The sequence below is a fragment of the Stegodyphus dumicola genome, chromosome 5 (assembly GCF_044657685.1).
Source record: "Stegodyphus dumicola isolate Sdum_Otavi_A_Nest chromosome 5, ASM4465768v1".
Classification (NCBI taxonomy): domain Eukaryota; kingdom Metazoa; phylum Arthropoda; class Arachnida; order Araneae; family Eresidae; genus Stegodyphus; species Stegodyphus dumicola.
The window spans coordinates 203860910-203878127 of NC_140772.1; the positions used below are offsets into that span (position 1 = coordinate 203860910).

General features: G+C 34.9%; 1 protein-coding gene across 2 annotated transcripts in view; it reads left to right on the forward strand.

Annotated features, from left to right (window-relative positions):
- The window catches only part of LOC118190727 (calcium/calmodulin-dependent protein kinase kinase 2-like), a 308782-nt gene that overhangs the window by 233230 nt on the left and 58334 nt on the right, over positions 1 to 17218 (forward strand). For both annotated transcript variants that reach the window (XM_085817571.1, XM_085817572.1), the window contains one exon: positions 10537 to 10588. In XM_085817571.1, the coding sequence (XP_085673697.1) occupies positions 10537 to 10588 (52 nt within the window). The remainder of the gene's footprint in view (positions 1 to 10536; positions 10589 to 17218) is intronic.

Consider the following 17218-nt stretch of genomic DNA (forward strand, 5'->3'; position numbering starts at 1 on the left):
TGAATTTGCTTCCTTATTTAGTGATATTCCAGGATTTACCCAGGTTACTAACCATAGTATTGACACCGGAGATGCATTGCCGGTTCGTCAAAAACCATACCGGTATGATAAGAATAAGGAAAAAATTATAGAATGGCATATTACCGATATGCTACGTAAAAAGATCGTAACGCCTATCTCAAGTAGTTATGCTAGTCCGGTGGTTTTATGTAAGAAAAATAATGATTATCCTTTGGAGCATCCAAAAAGGTGGAGATTCGCTATTGATTACCGTAAATTAAATTCCATAACGAAATATCCGGTATATCCGTTACCGATTATAGAAGAAATTTTAAGGAACATAAAATCAACCAAATTTATGACAACTTTAGACTTAACGAATGGTTATTTTCAAATAGGGATCAGGCCTGAGGACGTGCCTAAGACTGCTTTTATAACCAAGTCTGGCACTTATGCATTTTTGCGAATGCCGTTTGGCCTTTCAGGCGCCCCAGCAACATTTCAGCGATGCATGGACATTGTGTTAAGACCTGTTCTCGGAAAGTCCACATTTATCTATTTAGACGATATCATTATTACTAGTGATAATCTAGACCAACATGTACAGGATTTAAGACAGGTGTTTTCTTTATTAAATGAGGCCGGTCTAAAAGTTAATGTCGAAAAGGGCAAATTTGCAGCCCCTGAATTAAAATATTTAGGTTACAAAATATCTCAAAAAGGAATCGAGACAGACGAATCAAAAATAATCGCTGTACAAAAGTATCCGACTCCAAACACGGCAAAGAAGCTCTCTTCTTTTCTAGGACTTTGTTCATATTATAGGTCCTTTATAAAAGATTTTGCGGCTATCGCTGAGCCATTGTTAAAATTAAAAAGGAAAAAGGCAAGATTCTCGTGGACGGCCGAAGCCAATAGTGCTTTCGAAAAATTAAAACAAGCATTAACGCAAGCCCCTGTGTTGAAATTTCCTGAAAAGGATGAAAATTTAGAAATTTCAGCGGATGCTTCGGATTATGCGATTTACTTTCGCAAAATCAGCAGCCAGTAGCATTTTTTAGCCGAACTTTAAATCAAACACAAAGAAACTATTCCGCGACCGAGAGAGAGGCACTTGCAGTTCTGTTAGCAGTGCAAAAGTTCCGAGTCTATTTTGGAAAGGCGCCGATAACAGTATATTCTGATCATGCGGCGGTAACTAGATTGTACTCTGGAAAAAATTTATCCCCAAGGTTAATAAGATGGGCACTCAAGCTGCAAGAATATAATCTGGTAATCAAGCATACCCCCGGAAAGGAAAATATCGTAGCAGATGCCCTGTCACGAATTAAATTAGACGAACAGGGTAATACCGTAAAAGTTGCAATGCTGACAGCGTGTACAATAAATTCCCGAGAAACTGTAATAACCGAACTGGGTAAGGATCCTGAGTTTGGAAGCATTTATGAGTATTTGAAGGATCCTGAAAATTTTAGCCACCAAGATATTGTGGCGATAAGAAATAGGGCGGCCCATTACGAACTAATAGATGGTCTATTATTTTATACAAAAACTACGAATTCCAACAACGAATTTCGACCTGTTATCCCAGCTAGTCTTAGATTAAATATCCTGCAAGAGCTCCATGACAGCCCTTTAGCTTCTCATGCTGGTATTCGAAAAACTACTCAACGCGTACGCGAGGCAGTCTACTTTCCTGAACTGCAAAAGTTAACAAGGGCGTATGTCCAGTCCTGCCCAACATGTCAAGCCGTTAATTATATTAATTTCCGCCCGGCCGGGTTTCTAAATAGTATTAAATCCGAATTTCCAAATGAAATAATCGGCATCGATTTATTGGGCCCTTTCCCAAAAAGTCAGTTAAACAAAAGTCGCTATCTCCTTGTTATAGTTGATCATTTTAGTAAATGGACCGAAATTGTTCCCTTAAAACGAGCCTCCGCGAAATTAGTTACCGATTCTATTTTAAATAAATATATTTTAAAATACGGGGCGCCCCTAAAAGTTATATCGGATAATGGTCCTCAATTTGTAAGTAATATATTTGAAGACATGTGCCAAAAACTGGGCATACGTCATTTAAAAATGGTCCCGTATCGGCCGCAATCAAATATAGCGGAACGGGTCAACAGAAATATAGTGAAAATTATCCGTAGTTATGTTAAAAATTTTCATAAAAGCTGGGATAACTATGTCAATGAATTTGCTTTCGCCCTTAGGACCGCAAAACATGATACAACGGGCAAAACTCCTGCTGAGTTATTTCTAGGCAGAAAGGTTATAACACCGTTAGATAAACTATTTTATGTGCAACAAAGAGCCCCAGAATTTAAAATGGGTGATATAGAAAAACTAATAAAAGAAGCAAAAAAGAATACGGAAGTAGCACAAAGAAAACAAAAATTGTATTATGACTTGAAACGACGGGGAGTAACTTATAAAGTAGGGGATGAAGTACTAAAAATTAAGCATTTACTTTCTTCAGCACCAGAAGATAAAACTGCCAAATTTTTTCCACGCTTTGAAGGACCATATGTTATAGAAAAAATAACTCACGCTGTTGTAGTGTTAAAGGCAAGAAATGGTGAAACCTGTTCCGCAAACATTGACCAGATAAAACCATTCTATGACCGTAATAAAATGCAAATCTTTTCAGATCTTTTGCAGGATCCGGTACGGCAGACACCGCAGGTACAAGTTCCAGAGGTGGGAAAACGACAAGTACAAGGGCAAGCCAATGAGAGACAGAAGCAAGTGAAAAGAAAATTGCCCCGCGGAAAAATTGAAGGTACAAAGAAAAAGAAGCCGTTCCACCGTCCAAAAAACAGAGTTCACGAACACCCCCAGAATGAAGAAGGGAGAAGGACGACGTATGTGGAAAAGACCGGGAGAAAGGACGGCAACTATAACCCGGCTGTGAAACGGAAGATTGACTCATCCGACAGAACTCTCCGCAGCAAAAGTCGCCGAACTGCGGAAGGGCCATCAGCGGCGGAGGAAAAAGTACAAGAAAAATTTGAACGGCCAACAACGAGGTCCAAGCAGGATCACGACAGAAGTTTCCCGGTTCCACCAAGACCAGCTGCCTTCAAACGGCCAAGACCACAAGCAGAGGACAGAAGGAAGATGTTCAAGGGTGGCCGTAGTGGTGAAAAACGGAAGCTTCCAGAGGAAAGCACTGAAGGGCGAGCCCGTACAAGAAGGAGGATCAACCAAGCTACGGTCTGCAGCACCTTTAAAGACTGGGCCCAGAAAAGGATGTCTGAATATTACAAAGATAAGTAAAATTTTAAGTTACTTTGCAAACTTAAGTTAATCTTTCATTCTTACTGCAAGTGGCAGATTTCAAGAAGTTTTACCTCATGCGAGGTCTACCTTTATCGCCAAAAGGGCGAGAAATGAGTTGTGACCGATTTTCTTATTATGTTTTTCAATTACTCGCGCGTAAAACTAAAGTTGATGTATAATAGCGTTGTGTAAAGACTTAAATATTGTAAAAAGTTATTGTATAAATTTTATTTAAAACATTCTAACAAGAAAGAAGTTTTAGTCTGAAAGACTTTTTGAAATGTAGTATTATTTCAATGTAGAAAAATTGGCACTTGCTTTGAAAAGAATAGAAGTTAACAATGTACTACTAATGTATGTTTTCAAATGTGTAAAATTAACGGCATCTTGATATGTTCTTGTATACATGTGAACTGTTATTTTGAATGTTTAGAAATAACGTGATATGGTAAAAGTGAAAGTAATGTTAAAAAATTTTGTTATTCGTGTGACTGTAAAGATTAAATCATGGTGAATATGTGTTAAAGGTTGAATGATGTAGTTAGGCTCTCTGACGCTACACTTTAGAGTTAGCCACTTTCAGAATAGTACCTCAGGGTCTAGAGTTGAAATTAGGGTGTGTTAAGAGGTCTCGTATGTTGAATTTTAACACGTTAGTGTTTTGATTGTAGGAGGAAGTGTTGAACACATAGACAGAAACACATTCGTGTTTGGTGTTTTTACAACACATGTCAGAGAGCACGGGGAGAGATAATTAAAATAGTCATGAATGAAATAAGAATGTTAAGAAAAGTATATTCTATATGTTATTTGCAATGTCATTCTGTAACATTTCATTAAACTAGTTTTCCTTCCAGATCTCTGGAAGGAACCAGAATTGAATAAAGCTCCTGTTTTGATGCAGTACAGATGAAAAAGAAATAAGATTGTTGTATATTCCGGGAGCTGCTATTGTAACAAATTTCTTTCTTTTAAAATTTTCTAGTTTCTAGCTAAGTTATGATTGTAAAAGTTTGGCCTCGCGTTAGTTTCTAGAGCTAAAAGTTTTCAACAAGGTCGTTTTAGACCTCAGTTTCAAACTAATTAACTCTGGCGGGAAGTATGTAAGGATCTTAAGTTTTACTAACGTTTATTTTATTTTAAATCTTTACTATCACTTCTTATTTTCTACTTCCGGCCAGAATTATAAGCGTGAAGGAGTTTATGCAAAATTGTCTGGCGAACGCCAAGTATTTAAGTGTGGCCTTTTTGCCAAGCAGAAGAGAGGAAGCCGTGAGTTCGAAGCAGGCCGCTTACCTTAGAAGTTACGCAGTTGCTACTTCGCCTTCCAGGCCAGAGGTTTTAATCCTCTTGATAAATTAAACGTATTGTAGTGTTCACAGTCTCTGTGCTACATACGCTTTCTGTTATTATAAGGCCAATCTTATTCTAAAGTTAAATTAGAGTTTAGTTTTATTTTGATATCTTTTAAGTTAGACCCCGAGTGGAGGGTCATTGTATTCCGAAGTACGGAAGTCATTGTATATAAAGAAAAAAATAAAGGGTTTTGTATACCCTTCGTCTGTATCCTGTCTACTTACTACAATTAGTGAACATAGCTTTAGTAAGCTCTCTGTTCTAGTCAGGTCATTGTATGTTTCCGAAGAAGGTTAGAAGAAACATTGAACCTGATAAGTGTTTTGAGATTAACATTTTTGATAACTGCTTATTGTTTAAAATAAGAAATATCGTATGTTATTTTTAAATTTATTCTTCTTTCAAAATGTGTTGCTTGTAAACAACCTGTGGAATGAAAAGTTTTGCGTTTTCCAAAGACAAATAGCCTTATTCCAAAATACAAAATCGTTGTGAAATGCGACGTTATAAATTCCTAGTTAGTAAACTGTTAAACTTTCTTAACGCAAAATAAGCAGCATTATTAATTCTAAAGGGAAAACTCTTCAGTCATTACATCTACACAGAAAGAAGACTCTCAACGAATACCCGAAAAAAGTACGTACTGTTTCGAAAGTTAAATCGTTGGTAACGAGAGAAAATCCGTCGACACAGAAATCAATTGCCAAGTGTTTAAATACGTCTGTAGCAACAATAAATAAAATAAGAAGCCAAGATTTATCAATTAAAAAGGCTAAACAATATAATGTTCACTACCTTTTGCCAGAACAATTTGTAGAACTCTGTATGAAAACTGTTTAGCGGGAGATAAATGGAAATACATTGTGATCCTTGATGAAGCGTGGGTTTACCTAAATGACTGCAACTCTAACAGGTCTATTTATTATCGGAAACAAAGAGAATAAATTGTGCAAAAGGAAAGAGAAAGTTTTACGTTCGATTTTTGATCTTCCATTTTTTTTTTATCTCAATGACTTTCATCGATACAAAGCAACAAGTCATATTGCGAAATGTACAACTGCATACCTTGAAAATACGAAGACTGATAGAAGTACTGCATTTATGCCTTTCAACGTACTGCTACGTACTGTTAAGTACATAACAGTTCCAACGTACAGTTCGAACGTTTAACCTACGGACTATTGTGACTTTGGTCTTCATAAACGAGCTCTTTTTAACCGCACACCAATCACGATTCATGGACTTTAAAAGTTGCGGAAGAGGAATGGAAATTAATAACCTCAGAAATTTTACGAAAAGCCCTTCTATCATGAAAATCACGACGCAGACGTATAGTTCAGAAAAAATTCTATCAGATCGAATATTTAGAAAATATTCCTTAGAACCTGAAATATTTAAACGGCCCCCAAGACTTCTAAAAATGTGTAAACATCTTCTATAAAACTATCGGCAAGTTATCAACCAGTATAAGAATTTCATTTAAAATTACTCTTATGTTTTACATAACAGATTCTCTTCTTAGTCCGTTTTACTTTTTAGAATATGTGATGTGATTTTAATTTAGTTTAGATGATGATGAATGGGGACATATCTTCTTTGCCAGTGGTTTAAGACGCGTTGTCCCAAATTCATCATTAACTGGATTTATAGTAATTACATTTTCCATGTTTTAATACACAATGTAAAAATATATACGTTTTGAAACATTATTGACATCAAAGGAAAATTAAAAAACACTAAAAATAAAATCGAACTGCATTAAAAATAAGATTCATAAATCTCCAGTTCATGGACTCCTTAAAGTTTATTCAAACATTCATGAAATATTTCATACAGATAATCACAGTGTCTTAATTAAGCCTTATGCTCATAAAATAAATTTATAGAACTTCTATTTTAAAATTTCGTTATTTTATTTATAAGTAAGTATGATATTATTATATTGATAACTTTAAGCGGGATGGCAAAGATTTTTCTCAATGCAAAAAGTAGATTTATAATTTTACATAATTTAAGAACAAGATATATTTGCTTAATATATCTTGTGAAATTGGAAAGATGTGATATTGGCTGCAGAAAATTTGATACGGTATTGTTTTGTTAAGATGCGTTTCATTATATATATAATCATCTGGAGATTCAGTGTTCGCACAGACATAATAATCAATATTGGTAAATCCATGTTTATTGTAAAACTTTACGAAGAGGGCATGTCTTGTTATGTATCTGAATAACTGCAAAATCGAAATTTTACGATTTAGATCAGCTGTTGGTAGAAAGTTAAAGGTGCGTTTACTCTTCAACAGAAATTACACTCTTGCCATTTATTTAGTGAGATTGTCAAGAGACATGTTTGAAGATATGATCTAGGCCAAGGAATGTGAGTATAGTCTGCTTTATAATTTTCAGCGGCCTCTCTTGTTATTTGATCCGCTAACTCATTTGCCGTGTGATCCAGCATAAGTTTTTACCCAAAAGATACTGGCATGAATCCTTTTCCTATTTCGCAATAATTGTTGAATCTTGAAAAAGTAATGGTGATGTCTGTAGAAACTGCAAAATCTACTGACCTACTATCAGTATAGCTATTTGGATGAACAATATTATTGTTTACCATGTAGAGACATTAGGTATTTTTTTGGAAGCAAGCAAGATGAAAAATATGCAACGCCTTCGCCGGGAATCGAACCACGGACCTCTCAATTACGTGCTGAGCGTGCAGACCACCACACCACGAAGGCATGCTAAGAAGAGGGGAGAATTACGCTATATACTCCCACTTTTAAAGGGCGATTGGGGACCAAATCCTGAGTGGGGAGAAATCATCATCCACCACCCTTTTATTTCGGGCGCCACTGTAGAGACATTGGGTAATTTTTTTGGAAGCTGGAAAGATGAAAAATTAGCAAAGCCTTCGCTGGGAATTGAACCGCGGACCTCTCAATTACGTGCTGAGTTTGCAGACCACCACACCACGAAGGCATGCCAAGAATACCCTATAACCATAGCGTCACAGCTGCTTGAATAATAGCTAATTGTCCTTGGAAGACACTATTTTCGTTATGAAGATGATTTTTTTTCATTGTTACTTAGCAGAATCACCCTCCAGTAGAACAAATGGGCTTCCAGTATTATCATTAATTTTAGCGCCATCGGTGTAGATACTAGAGCCTAAATATGATATTGCAATGCACATCAATCTTCTCGTAAGTATGTCAAGAATTTTCGATTCTAGGGCAGGATTTACGTATAAGCTACAGAAGCCATAGCTTAGGGCCCCCACTTTCTTTGGACCTCCCCCCAAAAAAAATTAAAATTTAATATAAATAGTATTAAAATATATTATAATAGACTTATAATCCGTCTTTAAAACTCCTCTGCTGGAATACTACAGTATGATTACAGCAGTAAAGTTTTGCTTACGTTATACATTACTGTACTTGCTTGTACCTTTCAGATACATCCATGAACTGCTTTTCCCGCTAGCTCACAAGAGTACTTAGCTATATTGACGTAAAACACTTGAAGCAATATAGATACGGCAAATGTCACTGAATTCATTTTTTAACTGCGGTCCGGTCTTTAAGTCACGAAACATTAGATGTGCTTTCTCTTTTTATTGAATTCATGCCATCTTGAAATTAAATTTTGTAGTTGTCTGATTTAGATTTAGAGTAGAATTATTGTGCAGTAAATATTTCGAATAAATTCTAATTGAAGATAGAATGAAAATTACTTAGATATAAAAAGGAATGTAATTATTACAAAAAATATAGAAAATAATACGCAAAATATTATAGTATTCATGAGAATAATAGCGAAATTTCCCTCTACTATGGAATTATTTCTCTTATTTTACGTGATCAGGAAACAACATAAAACAGACAGCCATGTGTAGCTTAATGGTCCGTAATAACAATAAGAAACGTTGTTGCTGGCAGAAAAATATTTGTTGTTATTATTTTGTGTTATTATTGACTGTGAAAAAGAATTCTGAGGTAGTGAATGACAAATTGGCGATTTCCGCTCTTAAACAAATTTATTTTGCAACTCGTATATTTAAGATTTCTTAGAGTAATTAATAATTGATAACAATTTGATGTTATGTTTCTAATGAAATAAGTTCCTGTACTTCCGTTAACGAACCACTGCAGTTTACTTAAAGTAAACAACCGAAATGCATTAAGGAACTCCGCAATGTCTTACTCGTTCTCCCGTGCATTCTTTGCTTAATTAATAACGTCTTTCTCCTTCGCTTCCCTGCGATTTACGATTATTAACCCGTAAACAATTTTTGCACGTCTCCCTTATATGTTTCTGCTGGAATTTAGCTTCAGGCACAAATTGTTCCTTTAATGCTCACCTTTAAGGATTTTATGATGCGTCAAAAAATTGCGTCGTTGTGAAAACTATTAATCATTGGAATTAAGGAAAGCAATTTCTTAAGACATTATTTAGAAATACACTTTGTATCTCTGCCGCAATAAAATGTCTGAATTAAAGATTAGGTAATGCTAATGTAACATTCATCATTGTGGTGTTGCTCAACATAATATTATACTATATCTTGTTTATAGCCAGCATAATTTATGCATTTGCTTCATTAATGCATTCTTTGTAAAATAGAATGCAATAAAACGTCCCTATGTGTTTAACTGCACAATGTTAGTCAAAAATTCACAGACATAAATTTTAACTGTTCACTCATTGAAAAATGAATAAAAGCAATTTCTGTAGGAGCATTACTTAACATAAATTTATATGTTTGCCAGTGGATTAATCTCAAAATGTTAAATTTAAAATCAAATTTATGGAAAAGTTAAAATAATAGGAAAATGATCTCCCGTGTTTTGCAACAAATATTTCTTTAGTATCTTCTATGATTCCTTCTTAGCGAAACGAAAACCGCACATTTTGATTTAATAGACTTTACCCAAATATTGTTGTTGTCTTATCCATATTGTATGGAACAATGCTTGCCAGAGTCTACTCTGAAGAGAGGATGGAATTCTATTTTCCACCCCCAATTTTGAGGGAGAACATCCCGGGTGGGATCGGCGGTCTCCCACCCGAGAGGACTTTCGGCTCGCCTTATATTTAGAGTGCCGCCATGCCGCACCGACATTATACATTTACAAACATCTATATCTTCTCCGGGATTCAAACCCGGGCATTTTAGTACCATAGTAGGCTCTCCTACCAAAATGTTGATTAAGACTTGTGGAATTTAATGTTATTCTTCTGAAATTACACTTCTCCGATTCCGGTAGGTTCGGGGAAGCATTTGGCTTGCTGCCATTCGGCACCTGACGCACGCTTAATCGAATTCAAATCTTGTAATCTGTGCAACTCATTCGAGTGATATCTCTTTTGTGTTCAAGTATTCTGACATCAGAGTTGCACAGTGCGATTTTCTTAGAATTCCATTATAAAGTACCTATTTTGTCTCTCCTTTCTGCCTGCCTTCGTAGTGTAACTGGAAGCTCGTTCGACACGTTATTCCGGAGATCAGAAGTTGGAATCGCGGCGAAGGCATTGCACATTTTTCACTTTTCTGTATTGGTATAACATATGACTCTAACACATAAAACATTTTTTTATATTTATTCATATTGTGAAACTTTGCGTACTGTTTTTATTCAGTGAGCTTTGCATGCAAACTTATGATTAAAGTTTGCTGGTCGATTGCTAGGAGATGCGAGCGAGAAAAATTATTATTATGTAATGATCATATTTCCTTTTACTGTTGTCCTGAATAGAATGTTAATTTGAATAAATGTAAATAGTAGATTATTAATTACATTTTTAAAATTATTTTATTAATGTATATATCTGCAGTGTCTTAAGAAAGATATGCGTTTAATAATCAATAAATATTTTTCTATCGTTTAGGCAATGAAGGTTTTGTCAAAGAAAAAGCTAATGCGGAGAGCTGGATTATATGGTAAGTACATTTTGTCATCTAATTCTTACTTTTAACCTATATAAGACATCTGATTACGTGCCAAACTTCTAGACTTTGACTTCAGTGTAATTTTGGTACATAAACCTTGTAAAAAAATGTAAAATATCCCTTTTATTATCTCTGTTAAAGTAGATTACAAATTTAATGCTATTAGTCAATAACGTGGTTCCAAATAACCGTGTTCAATTTCATTTGCTCAGCAAGAAGAAGCAAAGCCGTAATAATGTTAGACATTATTAGCATTTGTGTGTTCTTGGTTTGTTTAAGAAAGGCGAAGCCTCTTCGAGTGTTCTTTCATCCAGAGGAGGAGCCATAATCAACCTTTCGCTCGAAGCGATGTCATTCGATTTCTGTTGACATACCTTATTGTCACATTCTATTTCGCCAACTCCTTTTTATCTTTTTACTTGCACATGAGGATGAAGATATTTTCTGCAACCGTGTTTAGTCATAGAACATATCGATTGTTGTCGCTCTCTTTGTATATTTTCACTGTCATTTCATTTATATGCCTATTATTTATTCTTCTCCAATTCCTTTGCAACATTCGTAAAATACATATTTTATAACTGAAAATATACCTATGTAGTAATAAAATTCATGTTTCCTTAACATTTTTATTTTGCTTATGAAATTTCTGGTGAATGGCTTGGTAACGCCTCTGTTAACTATGTAGTTCATTACTTCCTTGCACCTTCTTTATTGCATAATGCTTCCAAAAGCGCTGGTATAAAATTCATTGTTATACAGCAAACAGATTGACTAAATCTTAAATCGACGGATATGTAATCCTTAGATATTCATTCTCTTCTTATTCTTTATCGTTTGAGACTTAGAACTAGGCGTGGTTCAGTCTTATATTAGCAATGATTTTGTTGAAAAATTGTTGCTATTTCGTACGAGATTGGTCCTTTTTTGGTACGAGACTGATCTTATAAGGTCCCTCTTCGTCAAAGAAAAATATATTCTGTCGTATACTGCAGAAACACGTGATTTAAAATAGGGAACGTAAAGTGAATAGAACCAGGGGATTAGAACAATGTTCATGAAGTCAAAAGCAATAGGTTATTTCGTTTAAACTGTGACCTTTAGAATATCATTCTGATTTGTTTTTGCTTTCTTCGCGAGCGTCTTATATATATATGCGGCTTAAGTGTTTGTCGCAGATAGTTTATTGGTTGCTTGCGTAATTGTAAATTCTTTTATTCCCCGTGCAGTGCAGCGCGTGACGAATATTATGAGAAAGCTAAGCTGGAAAAATTTTAAATACAAGAGCACGTGCATTTAACATTTAATAAATAAATTTAACATCTATATATAATAGAATTCGGAAATATGCAACCGGGGAAAACCGGCAACGATGAAAAAACAAATAAAATGAAATAAATAAATATTTTTATTGTATGCGGCTTAAGTGTCTGTTTGTCGCCGATAGTTTATTGGTTGCTTGCGTAACTGTACTAGCCAATGGGGTGACGTTGCCACGGCACAGGGTTGCCGTTTCAATTGAGACGTAGGCAATTTCCAGTAAAACTTGCCTTTGCTTTGACCATCAATAAGTGTCAGGGCCAAACACTTAAGCGCGTTGGCATTTTTTTTTCCTGAGCCTGCATTTGGACACGGTCAACTTTGTGTTGCTTGTTCAAGAGTTCGTGGAAGAACGGACGTAAAATTAAAAATAATTGATGGTCCTCTGCAAGGCGAACTTAAAAATAATGGAAAGATCTACACAAGGAAATGTTGTGTAGAAAGAGATCTTTGACATACGAATTAACATCTTATTATTTAAATCACTTTTATTTATTTAGCTAGCGGTGGCTCTTAAGAAATGTACCGCCAGTGGTTTCCTTCATTGCACTCTACTTTAAGTAATTAAGCAAATAGAAGGTGGAAACCCCCTCGCCGCCTGCCCTGGGTAATTCAGTTTTAATTAGCAGACACCTTTGCACAAATCATTTTAATTACAATTTATAATATCTAGAACAGCGATCATTTCGTATGACCGCCTGGCTTTCTAGTTTTAATATAACTACTTCTTTTTATTTTATTTCATCTGTTTAAGTGACATACACCTTATCTATGCAAAATATTTCAGCTTCTTTAACAGAAGAGACTTCGGATAGGATTTTTTTTCCCATAAATTTAACATGTAAGGCTCAATTGTATGTAATTTTGAATTTGGTTTTTTAGCGCTTCTATTATGTATTTTATTCGAAATAGAAATTCGATTGTTCGCTTTGAAATAGTTTGATAGTTTATGAAGTGTGATGATTAGACATCCATGTACATCGCAATTTTGAAAGGTAAGTTCTGTTACGGTGCTGAAATTTCATAGAAACTCCAGAAAACGAACAAATAAGCACAATTCTGAAATTCACGAACGCGTGCAAATTTTGGCAGAGGTTCAAACAAAAACAGACTCCACATTCTAAGCTGCATCAACTTGTTCTTAGAGAAGCCTAGTACTCAGCACCATATTTTAAGGAACAAGTGCTTACTAAAAAGATAAGTGTAAACACTCGTCGATCTTTACTTCCTGCCTACGTGTTTTTGTAAGGCAACTTAATAGGTTTTGTGTATTTTTTCTCTGAGAAAGTTGTAAAGCGCTTGGGAGACAGGATGTAGTGCTGCTGTGCATAGAAAACGATATATTTAGCGTTTATTTTTAGTTAACCGTATATGTCGTTGATACGTTGGTAAGAATTTTAAAACTAAAATTAAAATTATAAGAAATTTCTAAAGCCAAAGAGGCTCAGTTAATTATAATACGGCCTGTGGTCAGAAAATATTTTTCAAAAATTTTGGAACTAATTTTTTTTTTTTTTTTCGCGGAATCCTTCGTCCCCCGTCTTGTTTAATCTTCCTACAAAATGTGGCGTCATTCTTGCAAATAGATGTGCGATCTATTTGCAAGAATGACGCCACATACAGAACACTGTGAGCACTGTCAGTTTAATTATGGCCACCCGATGCTTAATAAGTATTTATCCCACGCACAATATTTTGTCTATTTTATGCTATGAATTCGAAATTAAAATCAAAGTTTTACGTTTATGTCTGCCACGTTTATTTATGTCGTGTTTATAGTATACTTACGAAACCTTTTTCTCTGCATATCACTGAAGGGGTGTTGGAAGCCAAAAATCTTCAATAAATGGTGATTTGGGATTTTTGCATTTTCAAATACTGTACACTTTTAGCTTTCTAAAAATACCATACTTAAATCTTTATGAAAATTAGAACTGTCAAAACTCTAGTTTTGTCATCGAATGCTTTGATAAATGAGTATTTTTAGGTAAAAACGCTTTTTCTCCCAACGTGATTTTTTTATGCTGGATGCACCTTTTCTCAGGAACTACTGCTCACAGGCATGTAAAATTTTTATGGCTTATTTATTATGTTTCTTAGTATTTTCTGAAATGAGCTCTTTGTGATAAACTAAGAAAAAAAATTCACAATTTTTTTATGAGAAAAGTGTTAAATTTTACTAATACAATATTCTATAAATTACTCTGAAATTCAAAATGTTTCAAAAGCTGATTTCAGTATAATAAGATAGGTATACTTTAATTATATAAAAAATTTCAAGCGTGTATCTGCAACAGATTTTGAGAAAAGGTACATCGAAAATGGCCAATTTAACATTGTCGGTATAGCGGGTTCCAACTCCCATGAAGCATTTGGTTTCTATTTTATTAACCCAAAGGAGTGTTATCTCAGAGGGTGTATTAATCTCTAAACGAGATTTTGCGTTGAATCACTGTAAACCACTCAATCACTTTTCAAATTTTATCTCCTGAGCACGAGACTGTTTATCGCAAACTCTAAAAGATATGCTGTTTTGAATTATTTTGCGACATTGCTATTGAACTGAAATTTATGGTTTAAGTGCGAAGACCATGATATTTAATAAATAAAAGTAACACACAAAACGCTAAAAAAACCTCTCTGGGCGTAATATAATATCTGAATTCTTTCAGATTTTTTTCTTTTTATTTATTTATTGGTTGTCAGTATTTTTCAGTGTATATTAGACTTGAATGAAACAAAATTAATATAAAATTGTTTGTCAATTAAAAAAATTCAACGTTAACATGTCATTGGTTTTAATAAACAGAGCGGATTCTTTCGAATATTCGCTGATGTCTAATACAAAACCGTGAATTGTAAACACTAAATAAGAAATAGTAGAGCTGTAAGCAAAGTGACGGAAATAAGGAACAAAATTAAGTAAATAAAAATATTTATTAAAGTTAATTAAAATGTACAGAGATCAATGAGAAATTAAATAATTTTAGTTAATGATAAATAATAAATTAAATTAAAAAATTATTTCCGGAATATTAAATCAAATAGTAAAAGCTACGAAAGATGACTAAATCAGTGATGATAAGACAGATACCGAGTATAAAAAAATATAAATGTTTTTAACAGACTTCAACTTGTTTGTTACCTTTTTATTAGTTAAAATTTCTTAATAGTTTTAAATGCTGTTTTCTTGACTAGTTGCTGGCAGCCCATAAACATTCCACTTTCTGAGGATTCACATTTTGACACAGTATGCTTTTCATACCTTATAAGGTAATTCTTCCGCTTTCTTAGCATGCCTTCGTGGTGTAGTAGTCAGCACGCTCGACGCGTATTCGAGAGGTCCGTGGTTCGAGTCGCGGCGAGGGCGTTGCTCATTTTTCATTTCTCCTGCTTCCCTCCAAAAAAATACCTAATGTTGCTACAGTGGCGCCCGAACTAAAACAGATCATGGATGATGATTCTTCACCACCACGATTTGGCGACTGGGTCCCCTAAAATCCCAGTCGCCCTTTAAAAGGTACCTTCTAGGTATGCTAAAAGCATATTTGGCACTGACATATAATATCTGGACTTGTAAAGGGCCCGATATATCAAATAGCTCAGGGCCATATCAAGTCTAAATCCAGCCCTGGATGTGCCCTATCTTTAACCACTCACAAAAAGTTTTAAATGCATTAGACTTGCACGTCTAGCTCCCTGGTTTGCGGAGTAAATATTTTTCAATATCTTATAAGGGATTTCTCCTGCCTTAGCAAGCTTTCGTGCACACTCGGCGCGTATCCGAAAGGTCCGTGGTTCGAATCCCCGCAAGGGCATTGCTCTTTTCTTCGACATCCTTGTTTCGAAAAATACCTAATGTCTCTACTACCTTTAAGCTTCCGAGCGTCGTGGTTGCTATAGCCGTGGTTGCTGTAGTTTTCTCCAACCGGGTATAATAAAAAATGCATTTCTAAGCCTTCTAAAAAACTCAGGGCCAAACTTTTGTCATCGATACTACTCGACGGTTTCATCGAGACACGCAAGCCCACCAGCGGTTGAACACTGGCGGTTAAACACTGGTCCGCTTAACGTTTCGTAGAATGATTTTTTGGTATTTTTAATTCCTAAGTGTTGCTAATATTTGTGAATGTAAATAAATACTTGTTTAGAAATGCATAATTAACTACTTTTCATATACTACCATGTAAAATTGTTTCACCTTTTTTATTTACATAGATTACATTACTAAAGATTAAAATTACACCAAAATGAATAGTATTACCTAAATAAAATAACTCGTCCAAAAGATTCGACCTCATATAACGGTTGTTCATTACTGATCTATGAAACAAAAAGTGCCGCACATCGTGCAATTAATGCACTCTGTCATGTAGGTGGATAAATCTTGTATGCTGTGCCGTGAATAATTAACAATCTACCTGAAATGCTTTAAATATGTATAAAAGGAATGAAAGTAAATAACTAATTTTCCCAGAACACTTTTATGCAATATGCTGTTCTTCCGCTGGCAAATAACCCTGGAGGATATTATTAAAATGCTTAAAGCAATATAAATTACCTCTTAGCCCATAAAACGTTCTCTGAGCCATCCCGAGTTCTTTGAATTATTCTACACCTTAAGTTCACTTGCGTTAATTGTCAAACCGAAGCACGAAATGAAAATTTAATTATCTGGATTAAATGTTTGGTCTGCAGCAATGCATAATTGCGAAACTGTAACGTTGTAATTATCCCGCCATTACGTTAGTTGCGAGACATTTGTTCCCAGCCAAATCATCATTAACCTTTTCACGAATCGAATAAGCATATTGTGACAAGTGAAATTCGAAACGATTATCGATAATTCGATTTAGTATTATACTTTGACAGATGCGCTTTCATCATCATCGAAAGCTCTCACAACCGCGGTATTGTAGAAAGTCCTGGATGAATCGTTTACCGACCCGGATATGGAACAGCAACAATGTCCGTCTTTCAATGTCAAAATGGCTGGCGACTTGCCAGCTGGGTTTATTCTCTTTTTTCTCTTTTCGCAGACTAGGGGTGAGAGATGATTGGGGTTAGTGTATCTTCCCGCTGTTGATAAATCTGTCTTCTTGTTTGATCCTGTGGTAGAAAACTTTTAAAGTTTGTTTACTTTTCGTAGACTGATAATTATTCTTTTTTAACACTAAAACAGGAAAAGTGCTGATGCAGGTTTCTTCCCGCTTCTAGCTCAAGAAATGAATTAGTTTACATCTTAGACCGGTCAAACTAATTGAGTGTCGCTATTTTATAATGAAACTTTATTTTTTATCG